Source organism: Eucalyptus grandis, chromosome 1, assembly GCF_016545825.1.
Source record: "Eucalyptus grandis isolate ANBG69807.140 chromosome 1, ASM1654582v1, whole genome shotgun sequence".
NCBI lineage: Eukaryota > Viridiplantae > Streptophyta > Magnoliopsida > Myrtales > Myrtaceae > Eucalyptus > Eucalyptus grandis.
The window spans coordinates 42,407,671-42,433,805 of record NC_052612.1 but is presented as its reverse complement, the minus strand read 5'-3'; the positions used below and the strand labels follow the sequence as shown (position 1 = coordinate 42,433,805).

General features: G+C 40.4%; 2 protein-coding genes and 1 long non-coding RNA gene across 3 annotated transcripts; 2 read left to right on the top strand and 1 right to left on the bottom strand.

Annotated features, from left to right (window-relative positions):
* Positions 1-4,690: 4,690 nt before the first annotated feature.
* On the bottom strand, positions 4,691-7,102 carry LOC120290746. Its single transcript, XR_005548444.1, has 2 exons — positions 6,964-7,102; positions 4,691-5,065 (listed from the first exon to the last, which is right to left on the bottom strand). It is a non-coding gene; the product is annotated as an uncharacterized LOC120290746 (long non-coding RNA).
* A 3,970-nt stretch (positions 7,103-11,072) lies between these two features.
* On the top strand, positions 11,073-13,408 carry LOC104444202 (protein STRICTOSIDINE SYNTHASE-LIKE 2). Its single transcript, XM_018876864.2, has 4 exons — positions 11,073-11,208; positions 11,325-11,665; positions 12,215-12,481; positions 12,577-13,408. Exons 2-4 carry the CDS (start codon positions 11,391-11,393, stop codon positions 13,157-13,159), a joined length of 1,125 nt encoding a protein of 374 aa, XP_018732409.2. The 5' UTR covers positions 11,073-11,208; positions 11,325-11,390; the 3' UTR covers positions 13,160-13,408.
* Positions 13,409-22,010: 8,602 nt separating this feature from the next.
* On the top strand, positions 22,011-25,682 carry LOC104444194 (haloacid dehalogenase-like hydrolase domain-containing protein 3). Its single transcript, XM_010057835.3, has 6 exons — positions 22,011-22,486; positions 22,604-22,710; positions 24,350-24,458; positions 24,548-24,709; positions 24,798-24,971; positions 25,404-25,682. The coding sequence occupies exons 1-6, from the start codon at positions 22,160-22,162 to the stop codon at positions 25,431-25,433; spliced, it is 909 nt and encodes a 302-aa protein (XP_010056137.2). The 5' UTR covers positions 22,011-22,159; the 3' UTR covers positions 25,434-25,682.
* Positions 25,683-26,135: the final 453 nt, after the last annotated feature.

Genomic DNA, 26,135 nt, shown 5'->3' with positions numbered 1-26,135 from the left:
TCTCTATTGGATCCTCCACTCTATCTATTCTCTCAACGTGTGGCCGTATGTTCAATGTGTGTGGCCCCCAAAACTTCGTGGTTGTTGATCAAGGCTTGACTGGAAGTGAACGCTGTTGCTCTATCATCGGGGAGGATCACTGGAAAGCTGGTCGTTGTCAACGCAACAGACGATCGGCAGCAAGATCGGTGTCAAGGTGCGGCCACGAACTCAGCAAAGTCACGGCCGTGAAGAGCCGGCGGAGCTCCCTCTCCGCTCTCGATTCTCACGTGTTTTCTCTCTCGTATGAAGAATGCCTCCCCCTCACAAGACGTCCCATTGTCTTTCCTTTATATTCATGAGAAGATTGAGCTCCAAGACAAAAATTGAACTTCCACTTTCCTTTACTGAATTATGCACGATTCCCTCTATTTCTTTCCACCTTTGACCATGCAAAATATATTCTCCTTTTTGGCCTTACGTAGTCAGGCCATATGTAACCCACCCGCATCCTTTTCTTTCCTTTTCTTTTCTTTCCTACAAACAAGAGAATCGGCCGCTGCAATATTCGAAGAATTATGGCCATATGAAATATTATGCTGATGATAGCCTAATTAATTTCCAAGTTGAGCACAATGTAATTTTCAGTTATGGACTCAGCTTAATTAATCTCATTTCATGGACTCAAACATGGTAATTGGGCCCAAAACCATACCTGCACCGATCCAATTATTTCAATAAGCTCAGAACTATTTGCTCAAGCTCATATACCTAAATCCACCTCTCGCCAGTTCAATTTATATGCAAAATGCATTTAATACTCTTAAAAACTATATGCTATGCAATTTAGTATTTTTTTTTTAGGGGTTAAAATTAATCCCTAATTTTTAATGCAATAAATAAATGTCTGTGTCGCCAAAATTTAGGTGTCAACACTTACCAATTGTTGGAAAATTAGCCGATGAAGCTGACGTGTTCGTCTCAACTCTCCTAGATGGACGATGTAGACTCCTTGCCCCCTCATGAGTTTCTTTATGAAGACGTATCCCATTGGATTCCGGCAGATCGGAATTTCGCATGCAGTGCGATGATGTCTTTGTTGCCATCGACAATAAAATGGCTAGGGACTGTTTTAGGGAAAACCCTTCTTTACGCTTTCAGGGGAATCCTTCTGTCGTTAACATGATGTCCATAGGAGGTTGCTACTAGAAGAGTCTTGCCATACTAGTTGTCAGGCCAAATGGAAAATACATGTGTTTCTACCGTGAGTGCCAAAGAGATTCCGAATTTGAGAGCATATATGGTCTTCTCACTCAATCCGGTTGTCTTTTGTCATTCGGGCCGAGGGAGACTTTTTTTTTCCCCTTCACCTTGCTTTTGGTGCCTAGCAATACACAATGTCGACCTTTCAGTGAGAAATAAAAACAGAAGATGTGAATATAGTGGTTTACATGCTCATGTATTGGTGGACATACACTGCTCAGGTACTTGTCACTGGTTTGCTGCATCTGGCAAGGGACGTACTCAAGCTATTGAGGCCAGTTGCCGTCTTTCGTTCTCATTTGTGTAAAAACTATCTCATTGTAACATTAGTATCGACATGTATTCATTCTTGAAATTGACTATAGCGAGCAGAGCAAAATTGACAATTGGGTTTCCTGCAGCTGAGTTTGTACTTACTCCTGGGATAGTAATGTAGCTTCGCACAGTTTGAGGGGCTTTAGTTTGGTCTTCCAATCTCAACAAGTCGTCGCTCTAAAACATAGTGAAAAAATCTCAGCAGCTCTTGGTCACGGTTCAGATACAACAACCTTGGGATGTAATAGCCCTTTGAAAATTAACCCATCTGCAGAGAAGAATTCTAAGACACTGGAACAAAATTAATACAGTTCACACAAGTATCATAATCAATAAAATCTAAAGTACTAAGTACATCATTTACCAATCGTTTAATTCTGTCTACGGAGATATGTCCTAATTTCCGATGCCACAACATAGAGGAATGTTCTTTCACAATACATCGTTTTATACCAGTGTTATCATGAACATGCATTGCATCATAATAGGCATTATCTTGTAAATTAATTCGAAAAAGACCATCAGACAAAGTACCACTCCCAACAATTTCAGATTTAAATGATAAACAGAAATTTGAATCTGAAAAGTTAAAAGAGTAATCCAAAGGTATAAGTCTTGAAACTGAAATTAAGTTTTTAGAAAAACTAGGAACATAAAAGGTCGTTTCCAAATTCAAAATAAAGCCACTCTTGAGAACTAGTCTACATGTCCCAATAACTTCCACATGCGAACGTATATTATTTCCTGAATAGATACTTTGTTCACTTCCCACTGGCTTCCTGTGGTTTTGAAAACCCTGCAAGAAATTCGATATGTAGATTGTAGATCCAGAATCAATCCATCAAGTGTTGTGACTCACATCAACCATATTAGATTCATAACAAACACAAGAGATTGAATTGCCTTTCTTCTCGAGCCAGGCCTTAAATCTGACGCAATGCTTGTTTATATGCCCCTCCCTTTTACAGAAGAAACATTTGGATCATTTCTTAATGTCAGTTTGAGGAAGTATTTTACATTTTCCCTTGTACTTGTCATGGCCCTTATTCTTTCCTTGTATTGCCAAATGAGCACTTCCTCACAATTCCATAATTAGTCTTTATTCCTTTTGAATACATATGATCATGAGTTCATTAATTGACCGTTTATTCTTATGTGTGTTATAAGAGATCTTGAAATGTGCATAGTGTTGTGGGAGAGCGTTCAGAATATAATACACAAGAAAAGATTTAGATATCTCAACCTCAAGGTTCTTAAGCTGAGCTACAATGTCTCTCATTTACATGATGTGCTCACGCACACCCCTAACACTAGCGAGCTTCAATGATAAAAACTTCATAATCAGGGTCATGGCATGCGTCTTCTCAGAATTCTCAAACTGCGCATCTATGGCCTCTAATAAAGCCTTAGCATTGCTATGCTGAGCAACCGAACCACAAATACTAGGAGATATTTTAGCCCCTATAAACATTGCACTAATGCGGTTGGACCACTCCCATTGGTTATAAAGAGTTATCTCCTCTGCAGTGCTCGAATCAGTAGGAGCAGGTGGTTCATCATTCCTTATAGCATAGTCAATGTCCATCCACCCCAATTGAAGAATAACTAACTCCCTCTAAACTTTATAGTTCTCACCATTCAATATGGGAACATCACATTTAAATTTAGAGAAATTCACAGGTTGCAAAATTGTATCAAATAATCATGCTTATGTCACAAAATTTGAGGTAAATATACATAAATCATGTTTTACCAAAGTAAACATGTCAAGAATATGAATCACATAACATATAAACTGCATGTGGACTAAGTTTTTAATTTAAATAGATTTATAATTACATCATGAAGAAACTACTATATTATATACATTTTCTTAATCCATGTGGGTAAATTAAGAAAAATAACATGATATTGCATCCTAACTAATCATATTAATACAATGAAAATTCATGTGGGATAAAATTCATCATATTAATATAATTAATTACAATCAATGTCCATTTCTAAATATGATACGGAAGCTCTTAATATATAATTTAATTAATTAAAGATGTTGTGGCTACTCTCTAATTTATTAAATATATGGATCATTGGACATTTAATTTCATACATAAAATATTCATAAAAATGCATGAAATGACAAATTAGTAAATAAATGTACCAAGGGGCAGAACAGTAAATAAATCGGCCAATGGTAGAATTGTAAAATTGCAAGAAGGGCAAAACAAGAATTTTAAAATGGCGTAGGGGCAAAGAAGTAAAAAGGCACGCCACAACATGTCAAGCGCGTGCCGAGCACGTGCTTGCTTCCTCGACGGGCACGTGACCCGCACGCGTGCCGTCTGCCACGCATCGCACGCGCCTGGCAATTGCCTCGACAGTTTTGCGCATGTGGGCCGCACGTGCCAGCGGTTAGCTCCACGCGCTTGCAATTGCAGCATGTGCATGGAGCCCACTCGCCTTCTCCCTCGTGCACATAAGCAATTTTCTACGGGTTTTTGCCGTTTTTAGCTGCAATTTCACCGTCGTTTCCTCTCTAGCAGCCCATCCTGGACACAAATAAATAATGAGATTTGGAGAACATGCCAGTACGACCACATGAGTTCAAGTTTTGGCGAAAATGACAAAAAAATCAGCCCCAAATCAAACGAAAATTTCCCAAAACATAAATCCTCAACCACCGCGACTTCCGCCACCTAATTAGCCTCCGGTGAACACCGATATGCCAAAGTAACTCATGGTTAATGTTCCTCATGGCGGTACGATTGTACAAGTCTGAATTCGAGCGGTGGGTCGCTGGATTTTGCCCGAAATCGGCGAGTTTCTCACTTGGCCTCAAAACTATGAATACTGTTCATCTCTCAAAAAGGCCCGAAAATACATCAAAAATTCGAAAAAAACAAGGCAGAGGCACTAAACATGCTTTGATACCAAATAAAAGACATGAAAATCAATTGCAGAAGCCATGATCGATTATAAACATACCTCCAGCCACTGTTCATATTCACGTTCGTCGGAAAATCCTGAAAATTCAAAGAAATATCGGGCATACGCTACTAACCCAATTCCCTCACGTACTGATGGTGTATTCCAAATGAGAGGGTTTAAGTTAGACCTTGTAATTGCCCGTCAGAAATGAACGTACGTTCCTTTTATACACCGTCTCCCATCAAGACGGTTATCAAATGGGCGATTGTCACGAAAGATACGAAATGTGGAAAAACTTCATGTCGAATAATCGCCACGTTAAGAGAAAATGTGGGTCTGAAAATGTGGGATCACAAAAATAAATAACATTCTTGTTCATGCAGCTCATCCAACAACAAATTCAGAGCTGCCTCCGCCCTATCAAGAGTTGCTTGAGTGCTGACAGTGTTTGCCCTCCTCTACAATGGATTAATCATATATTCTACGGTTTCATCATGCTGTGTCTCTGCTTTCTGAATCTCCTCAGAGCTTGCTCCAGACGAAAGCACAGAGGGGTGGTCATGACTGACTGACTGACTCGCTGACAAGAGATGAAGAACTCACATAAGGCACGAAGATAAGGAGACTACATAGGTATCGAAAAGCAAATGACTGTACTTTTATATCAAAGGAAAATGTTATAACTCAACTTTCTTACTAATAATCTCAGAAAAGCTACTTAAATCAACCATGAAATACCATAATACGAGAAAATCCTACATAATTAGCATTGCAGTTTTACCTTATGAGCATGCACGACATCTCTCTCTCACTCTCACTCTCACTCCTCCCCTCCCTCCTTTCTAGCGACTCAACTTTCCTTATAATTGCAAATTAAATCAAATATGAAGTACAAGACAACCTAAAATGTATTATATAATTAACATTGGAATCTTACCTTATACTACGCATGACAACTCTGCCCACCCCCACCCCGAATTCCGCACATAACTGAAGGTTAAGCACAGACTTAGAAGCCAAAAACAAAAAATAAAATAAAATAGAACTAACTCACTTATCTAAATAATTGAGGTTTTCGAGTAACATAATCGATGAAAATTGAGCAAATGATGAAAATCAAGGGGAAGAAACCGATCGAGATCAACACTAATTTAACCAATTCAGCGCGTGAAGATAAGGAGAAAATTAACAGAGTGACGAAGAAACAAGAACGGAAGAAGCTAGATCGCAGATTAAGAGATGAAATCAAACCTAATCTAACTCGCTCATCTTAGTTTTCAAGCGACATAATCGATGAAAATTGAGGGGAAGAAACCGATCAAGATCAATGCTAATCTAACCGGTTCAGCGTGCGAAGATAAGGAGAAGAGAGTGACGGAGAAACAAGAATGGAAGAAGTTAGATCGCATATTAACAGATGAAATCAAACCTAATCTAACTCACTCATCTAAGTTTTCAAGTGACGTAATCAATAAAAATCGAGCAAAGGATGAAAATCGAGGGGAAGAAACCGATCGAGATTGACGCTAATCTAACTAGTTCAACGCGCGAAGACAAGGAGAAGAGAGTTGCGGAGAAAACGGAAGAAGCTAGATCGCAGATTAACAGATGAAATCAAACCTAATCTAACTCACTTATCTGTTTTCAAGTAACGCAATTGATGAAAATCGAGCAGAGGATGAAAATGAAGGGGAAGAAACCGATTGAAATCAACGTTAATCTAACCGGTTCAAAGCGCGAAGATAAGGAGAAGAAAGTGATGGATAAACAAGAACGAAAGAAGTTAGATCACAGATTAACAGATAAAATCAAACCTAATCTAACTCACTTATCTAAGTTTTCAAGCGACGTAATCGATGAAAATCAAGCAGAGGATGAAAATCGAAGGGAAGAAACTGATTGAGATCAATGCTAATCTAACCGATTTAGCGCGCGAAGATAAGGAGAAGAGAGTGACAGAGAAACAAGAACGGAAGAAGCTAGATCGCATATTAACAGATGAAATCAAACCTAATCTAACTCACTTATCCAAGTTTTCAAGCGACGTAATCGATGAAAATCGAGGGGAAAAACCGATCGAGATTAATGCTAATCTAACTGGTTCATCGCGCGAAGATAAGGAGAAGAGAGTGACGGAGAAACAAGAACAGAAGAAGCTAGATCGCAGATTAACAGATGAAATCAAACCTAATCTAACTCACTTATCTAAGTTTTCAAACGATGTAATCGATGAAAATCAAGCAGAGGATGAAAATCGAGGGGAAGAAACAGATAGAGATCAACACTAATCTAACCGGTTCAGCGTGCGAAGACAATGAGAAGAGAGTTGCAGAGAAAGAAGAACGGAAGAAGCTAGATCGCAGATTAACAAATGAAATCAAACCTAATTTAACTCACTTATCTAAGTTTTCAAGCGACGTAATCGATGAAAATAGAGCGGAGGACGAAAATCGAGGGGAAGATGCGTGCGAGTCTCACCTGGTTCAGCCGCAAAGAGAAGGAGACGGAGAGCGACAGAGAAACATGAACGAAGTAGGAGGAGCTACTTTGTAGTTTGAAGAAGTTGAAAGGAGAGCCCCCTCTTTTCTTTTCCCGCGGCAATCGCTCGGAATTCCACCGACGCCGTTTTAGAGAGAGAAAAAGGGAACTGCTTGAGGCTTGCTCTCTCCCCCCACTTCAAGTTCAGCCTTGTAAAAATATTCCTAAAAATTTGAAATTATCTTTAACTTTTCTTTTTGGTTTTCTTTTTTCCCCTTTTCCTCTTCCTTCTTCCTTCGCCGCTGGCCAGCTTGGTGAGAGAAGAGCTCGCCGATCGGGCAGCACCGAGGCCTACATATTGTGACTTATAAATGTCTCATTCGTGATGTATATTCCAATTCTAACAAGTTACATGCTCGAGTGCTGATTTAACAATAAACCTAGTCGCATCATCATCCCATTCAAATGTGGATGCAGCCAATTTTTTTCTATCCAAACCTTCTCTCATGCAGCTTCTGGGATTAGGGCCAAAAAGGGTGGCGACTTCTTGGGATATTAAACTCGTCACGTTATATTTTTCATTAGTTTAAAGCAACGCTTTAATAATATGATTTGCAAATGAGTAATAATTTCTGCAAAACTTCCAGACATGTCGCAAACTTTGGTAACGTCCAAAAAGGCATTTGCAAACTATTACTTGGAGATTAGTGTACATGAACGATGTAACCCATTCCTACAATAGGTGGAGCCAAAAGAGTACGGCACCCTGATTTTAAATGTTCTTGAACGCTCGACATATCGACATGTCAAATACAAGGCTTGAGACTAAGATTGTCATCTCATAAGGGCAGCCGCATTGGAAGCTGCAAGAAGCATGGTGACTGCCTTTCTCATTTCCTTGCTCCGCAGCACATGCAAATTTGGAGACTTTGCTTTTGTTGTTTCCTTGGAAGACCTCTTCATGAATCAAACAAAATGATGACTCATCGTTGAAATACGAGCAGGGTCGAGTTAGACGCGGGTTTAAGATTTGGTACTTTTGAGGACAGAAGGGGTGATCCAATTTCAACATTGACCTCGCATGGGGAACCGGCGTCCTTCTTAGCTGTTTCAATACTTTCTCTTCTTCAGTTTGTAAATAGGCATCACTTTAACACGACCACTCTCGAAAGCTAGTAGAGCCAACATCATATTAAAGTATCAAAGATTGTACCATTTTAGCAGCCTCACTCTCCTCTCCGTATCTCTCATACACTGCTGAGGAACTTAGCGAGTGAATACGAGCCGAGAGATAATTCTTAAAGCACATTATAATTGGAAGGAGGTTACTGTTTGATTAAATTTTGCTCCATCCATGGCCCGGTGATCTACGCGGGGAGATTAAACTCCTGAACTTGTGTGAGAGGTTTGCCGACTTTTAGGGGAAGTGAAATCGGATCCAACACAAATAAATCAAGTCACACTGCAAACAATCTACAGGCAATAAAAGACACAGAATGAGAAACGTTTATACTGTGGCTTACTCTTTTAAAATCAGATGTGCCTTGAAAATCTTCATCCGGGCCTCCTCTTTGTTCGATATATTGTTAATATAGTCCAAAATAATATATTCACATACAAGTCCAATAAGTAAAAGTACAGTTATTTGGGTCCATATAGGCCGGAGCCCAATAACTTGCATATAAAAACTCTAGAGTTCCCCTAGGCTGGAAGTAACATTGTTGAGCGTTCCAAACTTGATGTCTCTTAGTGTAACACTTCAAGCAACCGTTTCTCTCTCAAAACCATAACCTCCAACAATCTTGAAGTATTATGTTTGTGTGTTGGATTTGAGCGAGTAAGGTGTCTTCTTGAAGATTTCGTTGAGACGAACTCACAGTTGTAATTTACTTTCAATTTCAACAGTGGTATTGGCCGGGATCTGAGTTTGAAGATTCGGGTGACCGAGATCTTTAATTCAAAAACCCAAAAATTATAACCAATTTTAGAGGGTAAAATCATTTGGGCTTTGTTCTACTTGTTGATACGAACGTTTTGAGTGGTCACTCGCATTGATCAGAAGTCGAACAGAGAAGTTATGGCACTCAAAAGTTTCCATCTGAATTTTTAGCAAATTTCGACGATAAAATTTCTAGCGAATTTCGGCAACGGAAATTTCCAGCAAGTTTCAACGACAAGGGCAATTCATCTTAAGGTTTTTGGGCACCCCAAATCTGTTTTGTGGTTTGTTTTGGCAAATTCCATCTCTACAGAGCGATTTGATCAAGGTTAAAGGAGTAATTCAACTTTGTGGCTCCGAGGACTCCAAGGTGCACTCTTTCTAACACTTTGCTCTGATTAAAATGGCAAATTCATAGTTCCTATGATATTATAAAGTTGCAATCATTTGATGTTACTAAATTTCATGGCTGGAAATTACATGTTCAATTTGGCATGAAAGAACGTGACATATTATATACTGTATTAAGTGATTTTGCATCTACCACTAAAGATGTGGATGAATATCAATGGAATAAAGATGATGATTTTTGTAGAGATTACTTGTTGAACTCTTTAAATCCTAATCTGGCTATAACTTATAGTGAGTATAAGACGGCGAAAGAGATATGGGATCACTTGAACGCTCAGTTCCAAAAACAAGAGGGGCTCTCTAAAACTCTCCTAGCGGAAAATTTTTTTGACTTTAAATTCACTTCCATAGCCTTATCTATGCATTATTTAGCAAAACCTTAACTCTTACCCATTCGATGCTGATGAAAGTTGATGCCAAAGCGATATGAAATTTAATGCGCTGCTTAAATTAGGGAACGGCTTAGCAATTCTTATAAGTAGGTCGAGTTCATGCCTCTACCTTCCTCCATAAATTAAAGTAGTTTACAATCTACAGGTGAGATTTAAATATATGATTTCTAGTTTCTCAATCGGAAATCCATGGACATTGCAATCAATTATGCCAATTTTAGGGATTAATCACATATACCGCATCAATTGTAAAGCCAAACAATTCCTGAATTTGATGGTTGGCCTCTTATAATAGTTTGGATTGTGCCTACATGACTGTACCGTTACATTTGATAAGTGTTGGTACAACTTGAGCCAGCCATTTTATCATGTCTATTATGAGCAACTAGAATAGAAGATAATGATTTTGCATTTGTGTAAAATTTGAAGAAACAAATCTAATGATGATTCTCAAGAGAGGGAAATCCAAAGGGTAATTGACCACAAATTTTTATGGTAACATATTATTTCAAAATAAAATAAATGTTATTTAAGATAAAGAATACTAAATACTCAATGTGCACATAATATGAATAAATTGGACTTTCAATTTTTTTTTAAACTTATTTTTTCCCAAATGGTTAGCCATGCGTCGTTTCATTACCCGATACGATTATTGTGGAATATAGTATCATTGAAACCTTGAAAGAAATTAGTGATAAAAATACATCGTACATTATATGTGGAAAAGGAAAACTATATAAGATTTGGCATCATTTTAATGAAAGTTGTAGCAAGATAGAAGAGATCCGAATTTTGCTATTGAAGTGCGTGGGGGATCAAGTATATATTAAGTTGATCGATGATAGTTTACAGAAGAAAAAAGTCGTTTGCAATTTATTAAAAGGAGGACATGCTCCGAGGTAGGTGCATATTATTTTGAGTCCAGCTAACCTGACAACGCCATTATGCTGAATTTGTAACAGTGTTAGTGGGACCACAAATCTTTCGTCGTGGAATATAGTTAATTGGGATTGCAAAAATGTCGGGAAATGACAAGATTCACCTTAAATTAACTTATTCTAAAAAAATTCACGAGATCAAGTCCAATAAATCTTTTAGAGTCACGAATCTCAAGACCACAAGTGATCGATTTGAGCTCTCCTAATCACTTATTTAGTGATCTTATAAATAATTACAAATTATAAATTTTATATTGTTGTGAGTATCTTATTGGCTCTTTTCACCTTGATGGCTTTCCTCATTTTATCTTTATTACGTCCTAAGCAAGCACGACGTTAAAAGGCTTTGATATTTTAAAAAGATAGGATAGAGTCTGGGATTTGGGGCTCGAAAAATATACCAGTCCCGTTGAGGCCTCCGTCTACACCCCTCTTTCGGGGGAGGAGGACCCCCACCTGACTTCTACGATACCTTCCCCTGGGTTGCCAGGCGCAGTAAAATGATGGTGCCAGCCGAAAAACTGGGTGAACGGACATTACAAATTATAAATTTTATATTGTTGTGAGTATCTTATTGGCTTTCTTCACCTTGATCGCTTTCCTCATTTTATCTTTATCATATTAGAAATCTCACTGTCACCCATATTTTCCTTCCAAATTTTCGATGATTTCCTGAAGAAACCGGAAGGCAGGGAAGGCACGTCTCTTCTGCGAGCAGAAATCGGAGGACCTCATACGCGGGCCATGAATTCGAATCGCAAGCTCTCCTTCTTCTTAGCAGCGACCGCCGTCGTCCTCGCCGTCCGCTTCGCCGTCGACCCGAGAGCCCCCTCCGGCGAACTCGGGGCCGTGGACGGCCTCGAGCTGATCCCGGTGGAGGGCGGCGCGGTCGGGCCGGAGAGCTTCGCATTCGATCCGCGAGGAGAGGGCCCGTACACCGGCGTGTCGGACGGGCGGATCGTGAAGTGGGCGGCGAGCGAGAGGCGCTGGGTCGACTTCGCTTTCACTTGGCCGAGCAGGTACGCGCCGCCGTACACGTTAAAAAACCATTGAACTCGTCTCCGCTGCGCTGCATGTTTTTGGCTTTGGAGTTCGATCGCTCGTGCGCCGGCGACCCTCCGGTAGATGTTCTGGCGAACAGTGAAAAGATGCCAGAGGGGAAGAGACAGAGCGTGGGATGCGGTCGTCGTTGACGATGACGACGATTCCATCGAGGCTGGAGCCACGTCGCTCGAAAAGACCGTAGCCATTTACTAGTTGTCGTAGCTTGTTTTCTCTTCACACGCAGAACGAAAAATATATGAAAATAAAAACAGATGAATAAAGTAATTTTAAGTTGACGGGTTGTTTGATAATAATTCCTGGAAATTTGATACGAATGAATTGAGTAATTCCTTTTTTCCCAGTAAACAAAAACTTGACCTAATTTATTGTTTTCTTGTTTGGGCCAGCAGCTTGTAATCCCGCCGCTTTCGCATTTGGCATTACTAGCCCATTCCGGTAAGCCCATGAAACGAAGCGAATTAAGTGTCTCAGTTTTTTTTTTTTTTTTTTCCTTCTTTTTACAGAGACATGTGCGAGAAGCCACACAATCATCAAGAGATGGAAAACGTCTGTGGACGCCCGCTGGGGCTAGGGTTCAACCCGAGAACGAGCCGTCTCTACATCGCCGATGCTTACATGGGCTTGCTTGCCGTCGGCCCCGGCGGTGGGCGGGCCACGGTGGTCGCCGCCCAGGCGGACGGCGTTCCTTTTCGGTTCACCAACAGCTTGGATATCGATCCACTTAGTGGAGCTGTCTACTTCACCGATAGCAGCTCGCAGTATCAACGAAGGTAAATGTTACCATATATACATCGTTTGCCTTGACATTGTAGTCATTTCACATGCATGAACATGCTGCCTGGACATAACGGGAAATGCCATGCAGGAACTATATTCCTCTAATACTGAGCGGGGATCGAACGGGGAGGCTAATGAAGTACGACCCAGAAAGCGACCGCGTGACGACAATCCTGAGCAATCTCTCGTTCCCCAACGGAGTGGTCCTAGGTGAAAGCGGCGACTTCCTTCTAGTCGCCGAGACGAGCACCTGCAGGATCCTCAAGTACTGGCTCAGGCCGCCCCCAGAAGCAGCAGGGGAGGTCGAGGTCTTCGCCCAGCTCCCCGGGTTCCCGGACAACATCAGGAGGAGCCCGAGAGGGGGCTACTGGGTGGGGATCTTCTCGAAGAGGACCGCGATCTTGGAGCGGGTCCTGTCGTCTTCCTGGATGGGGAAGTTCCTGCTCGGGCTGCCGATCGACGTGATGAAGGTCCACGGGATGTACACGAGCCGGAGAGGGAGGGGCGTGGGAGTGAGACTGAGCGAGGACGGCGAGGTGGTGGAGATCTTGGAGGAGAGAGTGGGGAATCGCTGGAGGTCGATAAGCGAAGTCGAGGAACGAGATGGAGGGCTTTGGATCGGGTCTGTGAACGTGCCGTTTGCAGGCTTTTACGAGGCCAGAAATCGATGAACTAGTACGCCGGTGGAGACCTTGTCTTGTTAAAAGAATTTGTGGAATATAATTAGGTTTTCATTTTTGTTAGAATATTTTTAGCTTCTTTTTTTGGATCTTGAAGCAAGGAAGCAATAAAAATACTGACAGCCCATTTGATTTCGGAAGATATGGGCTCGTGATTGAAGAAAAATAAATCAGAAATTGTGCTTTCTGATAACTTTGTAATTAGAATTCAAATTTTTAAATTGAGGATATCTTGATCCATATGATCTATTTGCATTATTATTCTTCACTTAAAAATTCCTGATCTAAAATTGGGAGGAGAGGAAAAGTTCAAATTTTCCGCTTCACATTTTCCTCACTTTCTACCCAACCTCCCCCCACCTCCCCCATTTTCCTCATCTCCTATTACTTTCCGAACAAATCCCATGATGAGGTTCAACCACGATGCATTGGGCTCTCTCTTGACGATCTTCCTAAATGCATCAGATTTTTACCGTGCACTCGCGACATATTACAACATTTCATGTGGTGTTCGGATATTAAGAAATTCAAGTCGCAATGTGGGGAAGAAAGATTGGTCCTCCGACCAGGTGATGGCCGGTCCCTCATCAGAGAAGGCCGTGGCTGTGACTTGTAAACTAAGAAACACCAATCAACAAGCAGCTCTCCAGAAGATGCGAGGGAGGGACGGTGTCCGACTTCATAAGCACATATTCAATACGTTGGGACCGAGCGTGGGCCTTTTCATTAGTGCCCAACAGCGCATCACGGAAAGGGCTCAGATTCCTTGGAACGGACGGAGGATCTGAACCAGACGCTAGGCCCTCATCCGAAAAATTGGTCCCCTTCCTTTTGACTTGGGCCGTAAAAAGTGACAGCAAAATGGTCCCCAAGATTTGACCCTTTCGAAACCGATGTGACGGATTGCGTAAACTCTCAATCCACCACATTCGTGGTCTCGCTGGCATGGGCCTTGGCCAATCTATTTGATCTACATGTCTGTATCGACAGTGCCCAAAATCGAAGTAATTTCGGGAGCCACTCGCCTCGTTGATGGAGACGAGCCTATCGGTCCGGTCCAGGAAAAAAAGACCTTTCTCTTCCGCGGTTTTGAAAACGCAGATGCTGATATGCTCCACAGCTTATAAGAGGGACAGGCCCTTTCTCTTCCAAAAGATCTCCCAACGTCTCCTTTTCAGAGCTCCCAACCACAACCGCCCCCAACAAACACTGGCCCACCCCCTCTCCTGTCTCTGTTTTTTTTTTTCTTTCTCTCGAGACATCGGTTGTTCAAATCGATAATTTAAGTGACGAAATTGCTAATAACCCACTTTTCAAGAAGAATATCATAAATGTCTTATTCTATACTTGAAATTACATAGATGATTCGACAAACATCACCAAATTAGTGTTGGATCAGCGAGTGCATTTCCTGCAAAGCGCATTGAGAAATCGTAAAGGTATGCACGATAGAAAAGAGTTGAAAAAGGAAAGTGTGGATATTTGTATATTTGGCAAATGCGATTAGTGTAAACTCAAATATGATAACTTCCTATCCATGGCTTCATTACCTACCTAAGCTAGGTCTAAAGGTTCACCTTATCAAGCTGCAATATCATATAGTGCACCGTCACTATAGCTTTTTTAGTTAATGAGAGAAAATTTACAATGTTTTAAACAAAAGCATAAATGATGAATGATACACCGAAAAAGTTTTTTAAAGAAGTTGTGAAAGTTGAAATGGAAAGCTGGAGTAGGTAAAGGTGAGAGTATCTCCCTCATGTGTGATCAATTTTTAGTCAATCTACCGTATTTAATGTATAAAGTTAGTGATATGAGAAAGGAATGGAAATAGTGCGTGTGTGGATCATGATGTGACAAATTACGGTTTGATATTTGGAGAAATTATCAACAAAATCTTAAGCCAATTAGGCTTGTACTAATTTAGTTATAAACTTTCAATTTAATCGATTTAGTCCTAAATTTATTGCACTTATACCATTTCTATCATAGATCTTTCAATCGTGTCAAACCTTTTGACAATTTATTAATTTAGTCCATTCAATCAATTATTGCTTGAAATTGCTGATGCGGTAATTTAATTAACATTAGCCATCTTGTGTGACACATATCACAAAATTTCTGATTTTTTTATTATTGTTTCCTTTTTCCTTTTTTCTAACCCTAGGCTGACAATGTTGCCAACCACAGGAGGGTGTCGACGCTTGCCTAGATCCAAACGAGGGCTGCAATGATCTCATTGGCCAACGAGTGAGGGTTGCGAGGGTCCCTGGTCCAATGTTAGATAAACAAAAAATAAAAGGAAAAAAAATATAAGTTTTTAGCGCTATTCATGACATCTTGGTAGGTGCAAAATCAATGGGTGTGATTGGAAATATAGATTTATTAAGCTTTAGCGTAATTTGGATGCATGCTTGAGTGTGTCATCTAGACTCACCCTCATTCAAAAACTTACATGTTAAAATACTTTTTTCAAACACATCCATTTGAATTTAGCAGCTTGGTGGGTGTAGACAAGCTGGGCAGAGCGATCCAAAAAATTTATATGAGACAAAATGGAATGTTCTCTCTAATTCAACGAAAGATTCCTAAAAAAAAAAGCAAGCAAGAAGTCGCTATCTCATTTGACCCATTTCACACGGGCCAAACATGTCGCCACGTTCGCATTCATGTCGCACCGGTGCACGTCGTCGTTGCAAGTTTACTACAACCATGTAATTGGAGAACTCACACGACCTCTGAACTAACGGATATGTCTGTATTGCTTCGATGGAACCCCATAATGTCCGAGTATTCGTCATTTGGCTCTTTCTCTGGGCTGACTCCATTCACGAAGAAAACCGCCATAGTCATCTCCGCCCGCTGTATTTTGGAATCGAGCAGAGGATACAAAATTAGCTTGGTTTCTTTCGATTATTAAATAATTCGAAAATATGAGACTCTTGGAACTGCGAAATGATAAAGAAAGAAAATGTTCATCTTTTGCAACGTCATTTTCTCACAACGGGTCAAAAGTCGTCCAAAAGCGACGGAGGCGTCTGACTCATTTTACTGCGAAGCCTGTTGATTAAATCATGGGGAAGAAGGGATGGCCATTGGCCACCCGTATCGTGGGCCCTACCTTCACTAAATACGTTACTTTCGGTGATAGACTTTTGCCCATAGCCCTCGAACTTTGCTATTATCTCGTTCAAATTTCATATTTCATACTACTGCACATTGGCTTCCAGCTTTGGTAATTATCTCACGAGAAATGATTGGATGATAATCTTTTAACTTTTAGCTAGAGTAGTAATATATTTTGGACTAAAAGATATGAAATAATAAATTATTATAAATTATTATGAAATTCACTCTATTAAAAATTTATATAACTCACGAGAAGTTTTTTTTTTGTTTTTTGGTGAAAGGTAATAAATATAATGAGGAAGTACCATTTGTACACAAGATCACGGCACAAAAACATACACTTCAAATAACTAAATCATAACGAGTGGACAGATGCCGTGATGCAAAAGCCACCAAACCGCGGCAATGACTAAACAGCAAAAGGCAAGCACGGCAAGGACAACCGGCTAAAAGCACCAAAAAACCCTACCAAGGAGGAGGGAAGCCCACGGCTGCAAGTAGGCAGAAGGGCCCCTAGGGAGTCGCAAGATAGGCATGGGGTAGGCTACGGGTCACCAGAGAAGATAATCAGGTCAATGCCCCAACTTTGCTACAACATTATGTTCAGAAAATTATCTTCAACGTTCCTAAAAGTGATAGTTTTGTCTTGAACCACTAAAAGAAGATGGTTCTTCATGGCCGGGACTGAAAGAGATTGACTTGCAAGAAGTTTTTCTCATAATAATCCAAAGATTATTATGCTGGTTAAGTCTTTATTCAATTAGATTGAGAATCAACAAGTTTCCTAGTTTATATGTCTACTTGCTAGGTTGTTTAAAATACAAACCGGTGCTAAGGCACACCCATTGTGTTACTCTTGCACAGGGAAAAGTTCGAAAATGGATGAAGTGAGCGGTTGTTGTATATCGTTTCTTCTCCCATAATAGAAGTAGACATGTTTTCCAGATAATTGTACTCGATTTTTTTTATTGAGACGGCACATTTGAAATATTAATCTTAATTGAATTCAAGAGAGTTTTCCGTCGTGTTTCTTATATAAAAGCATGTTCCAAGTGTCCATTTTTAATTACGCGTTACAACATTTCATGTAATGATTGCGAATATTAAGGAATTCAAGATGGCAATGAGTGCGACAGAAAATATTGGTCCTCGGACCGCAGGATGGCCAGGCCCTCATCGGAGGAGCAGTCGCTGTAACTTGTAAACTAAGAAAACTCCAACTAGTAAGCAGCACTACAGACGATGCAAAGGGAGGACCAGCGTCCGACTTCAGAAGCACTAATTCATACGTTAGGACCGAGCGTGGTCCTTTTGATCAGTGCCCATTATCGCATCACGGAAAGGGGAGATTCCATGGAAAAGAAGGATATGAACCAGACACTAGGCCCCCATCCAAAATTGGTCCCCTTCCTTTTGGTTTGAGAGGTCGAAACAAAAAAAGAAATAAAAAAAGGCGACAGCAAAATGGTTCATATCGATCAGTCGCAAAACTTTTAGTTTTTCCCTTAGCAGTTTAAATGAAGAAATTTTTTCACGTCATGGAAGCACGCTTTGGGCAAAAAAAAAAATATCGTAAAAATTCGGTTTAATGACTTGAATAACCTTGTTAACTTTATGAATTGAATGAGACACGAGCAATAACCTAGTCGGAGGGACTCGTATATGAAACCTAATGGAATGGAGGATGAAATGTGTTTCGTGAGTTTGATAGAGTTCCCGTGGCTCCTGAGATTTGATCCTTTCGAAACCGATGCGACAAATTATCGAAGCTCTCAATCCATTCCGTAATTGCTTGCGCGCGCCAATCCATTCAAGGACACGTCTGCCTTCGGATTTCCGGGGCTCCAATTATTGGGAGTGCCTGAAACCAGGTGATTTAGGAACCATTCAACTCGCTGATGGAGACGTGGCCATCGGTCCAGTCCAAGAAAGGATTATCCCCATGTCGGAGGACGACGGGCCCCGCGGTTTTGTTGATTGCACCGTGTCTCACGATCGAAACGCCGATTCCGATATGATCCCCGGCTTATAAGAGAGGCAGGCCCTCTCTCTTCCACAAGATCCCCCCAGCGTCTCCTTTTCGGGGCTCCCGACCACAACCCCCCAACAAACACTGGGCCACCCATACTCCCGGCCCTTTTTAATTTTTTTTCCTAAGGAGTCACTCGTTTGAATCGATAATTACGTGATGAACTTCACTAATTTCGAGAAAAATATTGCCGATATCTTACTGTAAATTGGAAATTACGTAAATAACTCGACAGGCGTGGCCAAATTGGCGTAGGATCGACGAACGACGCATCAAGAAATTGAGAAGGCATGCACAATGAAGAAGATTTTATACAGAAAAGTGTGGATATTTGTGTTTTCAGCAAATGTGATTGATGTAAACTCGAATATGATAATTTTGTGTTGAGGTCAAGTTGTAGTATCATGCAATGTGTTGTCATTGTAGTCTTTCGAGTTAATGAACATCTAGTGCGTGAAAATTCATATATATATTTTTTAATAGGAGCTTATATTGTGAAAAATACACAGAAAAAGTTTTTAAGAAAAAAAATTTGAAAGTTGAAATGGAAAGTTGGAGTAGGCAAACGTGAGTCTCCCACGCGTGATCAATTTTTAGTCGATCTACCGTTTTTAACGGATAAAGTTGTGGCGAGAGAAAGGAATGAAAGTAGCGCATGGCAAATTACAATTTGATACTTACCTGGGGATTACCAAAAAAGTTTCAAATTTATCAGTTAGTGCCAATTCATTTATAAACTTTCAATTTGGCCAATTAACCATAAAAGTATTGCACTCATGCTCATTTAATTCTAAGCCTTTCAATTGTGCCAATTACTGACAATTTTTTTTTTATGTCAATTTAGTTTTAGACCTTTTAACAATTTATTAATTTAGTCATTTCGATCAATTATGATTACAAATTGCTAATATAGCAATTTAACTAATCTCAATCGTCCTACATAGCACATCAGTCAATTTCTTGAATTTTTTTCTTCTTTTCTTTACTTTTTTTTTTTGGCTCTAGGCCAGCAAGGTTGTTGGCCAGGAGGGCATTGGCACTTGCCTAAATCGAGGTGAGGGCTACGATGCCCTCATCGGCCAACAAGAGAGGGTTGGGGTCTTTGTTCAAACCAGGCGAGGGTTGTTAGCCGAGAGTTAGACAAACAAAAAGGAAAAATAAAATAAAAGAAGAAACAAAAAATAGACAAAATTAAGAATTAGTTACATAAATATCGGTCGTGCCACACAGGACGGTGAGCACTGACTAGACCCCTACAATAAATGCAAAATCAACGGTGTGATTAGAAATATAGATTTATCACGCATTTGTGTAATTTGAATGTAGGTTTGAGTGTGTTATCCATGCTCATAATCATTAAAAAACTTACCTATTTAAATACTTTTTTCAAACACATTCATTTGGATTTAAAAGCTCGGCGGGTGTACGTAAGTCAAGCAGAACAATCCAAGAATTTATATGTAACGTAACCAAACACTCTCTCTTATTTGAGGAAAGAGTCTTAAAGAAAAGAAGAAGGCAAAAGTCACTCTCTCATCTGACCTATTTCAACCAACCAAAATGTCGTCACATTCGCGTTCACGTCACACCGGCGCGCATGGTCGCTCCGAGGTAAGCTACAACCATGTAATTCGAGAATTACATGTCTGTATTGCGTCGATATAACCCAAAAGAATCCGAGTAATCGCCATTTGGCTCTTTCTATCGGCTGACTCCGTTCACGACGAAAGCCGCCCTAGCCGTCTCCACCCACTATATTTTGGAATCGAGCAGAAGATATAAAAATAGCTTAGCCTTTTTCCTATTATTAAATAATTCGACATAGGAGACTCTTGGATTTGCGAAATGATAAAGAAAGAAATGTTCATGTTTTGCAACGTCATTTTCCCACGATGGGTCGAAAGTCGTCCGAAGGCGATGGAGGCGTCTGACTCATTTTACTGCAAAACCTGTTGATTAAAGCATGGGGCGGAAGGAATGGCCACGCACATCGTGGGGCCCTACTTTCACCAAGTACATTATTGTGAGCGATCGAGCGTTGCCCAAAGCCCCTGGAACTTTGGCTATTATCTTCTTCAGTTATCAACTTTGATACTACTTGCACATTAGCTTCCAAACTTTTGTAAAATTACATCTCCTCGAGTTTTGATTTTCATGTCAATTGTTAAATTTATTTTTTTGGGTCCGTATCACCGATGAAAGTTACTCCAAAATGGTTTCATTTATTTTTTTAAGCGTCTATTACATGATTAACAAAGTTAAAAAAACAAGGGTTAAGAAAGATGCATGGTCGATGAAGTTCTGAAATCCTGTTTAAAGAAAGATACAAGTTAATTAATTTTAAGGTATCACTCGATGGTTATACAAAAGGAAACCACTATTGCAAAAACAGAAATTCAGATGGGTAATCTATAATTTTTCCGAAGTTCGACAATGGAGCCAGAGTGCCAAAATTCAAAGGAAATTATAATTCAGGAATTAGGTAGTATGTTTTTGTGCAATCCTCGGTATCGACTTGTCATATTGCATACACAATCCACGTAATGTTTTCCCTCACGCGTCTTGCACCGCTTGCCGTTGAGACGAGCATTTAGCTACTTTATAGAAATGAAACGACCTCTCTATATACATATGTATATAAATATCAAAGACGTTAGATGTGAGACGTGTAATGAATGAATTAGGTCCGGCCAGGGAGCCTGAAATTCATCTTTCATTTGGAAAATCGATCCGGAGAAGTTGGCTGACTCGGATGGTCACCACCTCGCGATCCTCCACGTCACGGACTCCGCCGCATTCCCCGTATTGCCCTTGGCCTCTCTCGGAGGGAGGGGAGCGCAGAGAGAGAGAGACCTTTTCTCTCTTATTAGTCGATTTTCGTGACGTGACACGTCAACGGATAGTCGTACCCATTTTATTTTTTATATTATCTGGGGATGTTTTTTTCTCTATGGTGCTTCGGAGCTATTCGACGAAAATCCGACGGCATAATCATTTTATAACAAGAGCCACTTTGTGGAGATGAGTCACGCGGGACTTATGTGGATTATTACTACCATGGGAAAAAATACTTGATTTTTTTCTCTTTTTATAAAATTCATTAATAAAAAAAGATAACATCAGGACGCTTATTAAATAATTAAATGTAAAAAAATTAGAATCTTTAATGTGGAGGACTTCTCTTATGACATGGGTTGAAATATGATATGTATTTTGATTTAGTATGTTTTAAAAGTGTCTTCAACATACGTATATGATCCAGTGTGAGCTATCTAATTAAAATTTTATTTGCTTTATGAAAAATAAATAATTCTAAAAATATTTTCTTGAGAATAATCTTTTATATTGTTTATAAAAATAAATGAACGAAAAATATTTTCATCTCTCATGAAAATATTTAAACAATAATAAAACTATTTTTCATCGATTAATTATCTAAAGTAATATAAATTATCATTATTTTATAAATGATTTATTTTTAACGAAATAAATGAATTCTACATTTCGTTCAAAAGTCGGAGGGCTCCTTTGTAAATTGGCCCCCATAACTATCCAAATGCCGACACTCCATAATCATCGTAAAAAATGAAAAGAAATTGTCCTCATCCACGCGGGCAAAACCGTAATTTCGTCATCCTCCGGGGGGTATTTCCCCTTAAGACGTCCCCTCTCCCTCGATTTCAGGTCCCTTCCTCCTTCGCTGGCCACTCCCTCTCCTGAGACTCTCACTCGCTCCCTCTCGCGCGCGCGGAAAGAGCGCACCTGAGAGCACTCGCTGAAAACCAGAGTCGCCCGCCGCTTTGATCGCGCCTCACTCAGATGAAGCTCGCGCAATGGCGGTGATCCCCACGAGGACGACGCTCCCCAGGCTCCTCCGCGCCCTCGCCGCCGGCGGCGAATCTCGGCCGCCGTTCCCGAGGCGCGGGCATGGTCGCGCGCCTCGGTCGGAGCCGGCGCGGAGCTCCTCCAGCTTGGCCGCCGCCGCCGCGGTCGCGCCCAGCGAGCCGGAGATGGTCGGCTCCAGGGGCCTGGGGATGGAGATCTTCGGAGTGAAGGAGTACGAGGACTACCGGAGGTCCCTGTACGGCGGGATCACTCACCGGGCTCTTCTGGTGGATGCGGTCGGCACGCTCGTCGTTCCTTCTCAGCCTATGGCTCAGGTCAGCTCTCTCGCTCTCTCGTCGCTGCATTGGATCGAGAGTTTCTGGGCGAGACTTGTAGGCTTTTTGCCTGTGCTGCTGCCGTTTGCTAATGGAGTCGGCGATGTTGTGGTGCAGATATATAGGCAGATAGGGGAGAAGTACGGGGTGGAGTACTCGGAGGATGAGATACTGAATAGATATAGAAAGGCTTACGAGCAGCCTTGGGGTAGATCTCGTCTGAGGTACGTCGGTATTTGGCATTCCAGAGTCATTTATTGCAGTTCGGTGGTTTTTGCTTTAACAAAAGATAGATTGCTTTACGCAAAGGCCGGTTGTCTGAAATTCTTTTTCGATTCCCCTGTTTTTGAGCTCCAATATGATATCATTGAGAACTAGATTCAGAATCTTGTTCTTTCGTAATTCTACTATGGGGTTGCAATTTTACCCTTTTTGGGGGCTTCTTGAAGAAGTAGTTTACACTGTGACGGCACTTAATTTGGAAATTTCTGACTCGATTGGAAATTTCTGACTTTATCTTTTTGCCGAACTTTGTTTTCATTATGGCTCTTGAAGGCATCAATTTGTGAGTTGACTGCAAAGGTCCTTTAGGACATCATCTTGACCCCAAGGACATTTCCACCTCTCAGAGGTTGTATTGACCTTTAAATCATGCGGACATGCAAAAATACTAGTCATGATTAACTGCTTCTATCCTTGCTAAGGGGTCTTCACAATCGTAGATCGTTGTGCTTAGGTCTGTCAGACATTCCTCTGTCCCAGAGACAGGGTTCTCCACTTAGGGTGTGTTTGTTTTGCAAAAAACAATTTCCGGGAAAACTTTTTCCTCATTTTCCAGCATTTGGTTCATTAAGGAAAATGAGTCAACGGAAAATGTTTTCCTAGTCAACGGAAAATGTTTTTCTTCCAAAGCTTAAATTCAGGAAAACGATTTTCCCTTTGAAAGAACCGGAAAATGTTTTCCAAAATGTTTTAAGGTCCTTGCTTAATGAAAAAATTATTATTAAAAAGAATTTATAATTAAAAATTTTGAATTTATTATTATTATATCTGTTCCTTTCTTTTTTTTTCTTTTCTTGTTTTCTCTTTTCTTTCTTTGCTTGTAAACATAAGCCCAAACTCCTCCTCCCCTCTCTCATTCTCTTTCGCCCCCTCCCTTTCGTCACCGCCGCCTCCTCCAACCCTAGCCCCTCCTGCGCTCCTGTTGGCTTCGCTTCCTCCTCTTCCTCTTTGTCGGCATCTTCTACACCTTCAATCATTTTTTAAATGCAATCCAAACACCAGAAAATACTTTCAGTCACATATCACCAAACAAAGGAAAACTAACCGTTTTCCTGGAAAATGGTTTCCCGGAAAACATTTTCCAAAAACGTTACGTTTTCCGTGAAACAAACACACCCTAGAGTTGTTTGATTAAGTTGTTTGGGAGCAAAAATTTTGCTTTTGGATTGCCTTGATTGTAGAGCGAATTCTTTTTCGGGATGAGACCTATGGAGGGTGGAAAATTCCTTTTCCCTGCTAATTTTGGAGTTTTCACGGGTAGATTGATTTGATGTATTGCTCATCCATCTTGCATCGGTTCTTTTCCCATTTGAAGTTTTTCTGCTCTCTGTTTTCTTCTATAGGTCACCGAATTTCAATTTCTATATCTTTTAGATGCATACTTGATATATCGTTAATCCATACGTAAAGATTCAACCCTTTCTCCATGAAATGTTCACAATCATATTTATAGGTTCATGTTCAGTGCGCGGACATCTTGCTCGTTGAAAAATTTATTTCTATTTGGCTGTTAATTTAAAATATATGCCTATCAGAAAAATAAAGAAATATGTAACACTGTTGCGTGTTCATTGTCTGCAGATATGTCAATGATGGCAGACCCTTCTGGCAATATATTGTTAGTTCTTCCACTGGCTGCTCTGATTCTCAGTACTTTGAGGAGCTTTACAATTACTATATGACTGATAAGGTCGGGTATTTATTTTGTCTTATCTGATTTGCATAACGTCTGTAATGGTACTTGTGCTAATGACTTCTCACAATGGTCTTTTCCTACAGGCTTGGCACCTATGTGATCCTAACGCCGAGAAAGTCTTTGAAGCTCTGAGAAAAGCTGGGGTAAAATTGGCTGTTGTATCAAATTTTGACACTCGTTTGAGACCTGTTTTGCGGGCTTTGAATTGTGATCATTGGTTTGATGCTATGGCCGTTTCCGCTGAAGTAAGTTTGCTAACACTGTTGATGACAAGTCACTGCTCCATTTCCCTTATTTACCCTGTCGAACTACCGTGTCTTTCTGTTTTGACAGGTTGAAGCAGAGAAACCAAATCCAACAATATTTCTGAAAGCATGTGAGTTGTTGGGGGTAACCCCAGAAGATGCAGTCCATGTAGGGGACGATCGTAGAAATGACATATGGGGTGCCAGAGATGCTGGCTGTTATGCTTGGCTCTGGGGAATCGATGTTCATTCCTTTAAGGAGGTAGTAGATTCTTTCATCTTCTCCTCTTGTGTTGCCTTTCGATGATTTCTTTTCTCAATTTACGATCTTCAACTCTTCTATCTCATTTATGAGATATGCTTGCCGGGATTCCCACTCTCTCTCTCTCTACCGACTAGCAAGAAGAAGCAATTATGTCTTGAGAAAATGGATCTTGAAGCATTTGTCTTGGTACTTAGGTTACCAATCTAAGGAACGTTTGTATCACCTTTACCGTGTCAATGAAATAGCTTTTTAGGCATGTGTAGAGAACAATATCAGTTCCTCAATAATTAACATCCATTGCTACCCTTCCTCAAAAAACATCCATTGTTACCGAACTGCTTCGTGAATGCTGAAACAGTGCCTTCCTTTGCATTGATGGTTGTGTATAAGAGCGTATAACAGCTTCGTATCATTTGTTTGCCTACGCAGGTTGCTCACAGGATAGGGGTGAAGGTTTGAAGTTCTCTCGTCAAGCAACTTAGGAGCAGAGCTTTTATTTTATTTTTTCAGTTTCCTGTGGCTTTCTTTTGTACAGTTCTAATTTCTAAACGCCATGTTACTTCCAGTCGGCTTCATTCTGCGGACAGAGTCATGTAAGAGACTGTGAATGTAGAGGAAAAGAGAAGCTTAATATGGTTGTGGTGTTTTAAGTCCGAACCTGGTACGATGCTTGGTGAAAGCGACTGGAAAATACTCTCTTCCACCTTCCTTTGGGCACGATAGCGTCGCCATCTTGGATATTCTTCTTAATGCCCGTGTGCTCTGAGTATATTCTTAAAGGGACAGCTATGCGGCTATGCCTGTCTCACATTTAGATATGCGAACATTCACATCGTTACTCACTAAATTTAATTTTAAGGAGTTCCTAGCCGCCGTAAATATCTCTAATAACCGACCATCAACATTGCGTACATCCTGTCAAATAAGCACTTATTTCTCTTCAAATATTTCCGTATTCTTTATACATAGCCTCCTATTGGTGCTAGTCACGGCTCACTTAAAAAAAGAGACTGTTTTTGCAATACTTTCAATTAAATATGTAGATGACACATGTTTTAGGCAGCCTTAGTCTTGCTCTGAGGAGGTGAACCACATAAATTTCACAAGTATAATCTATTCGAATCGATAGCTCAAGCAAATAAGACTAGCTCGTTTATTACA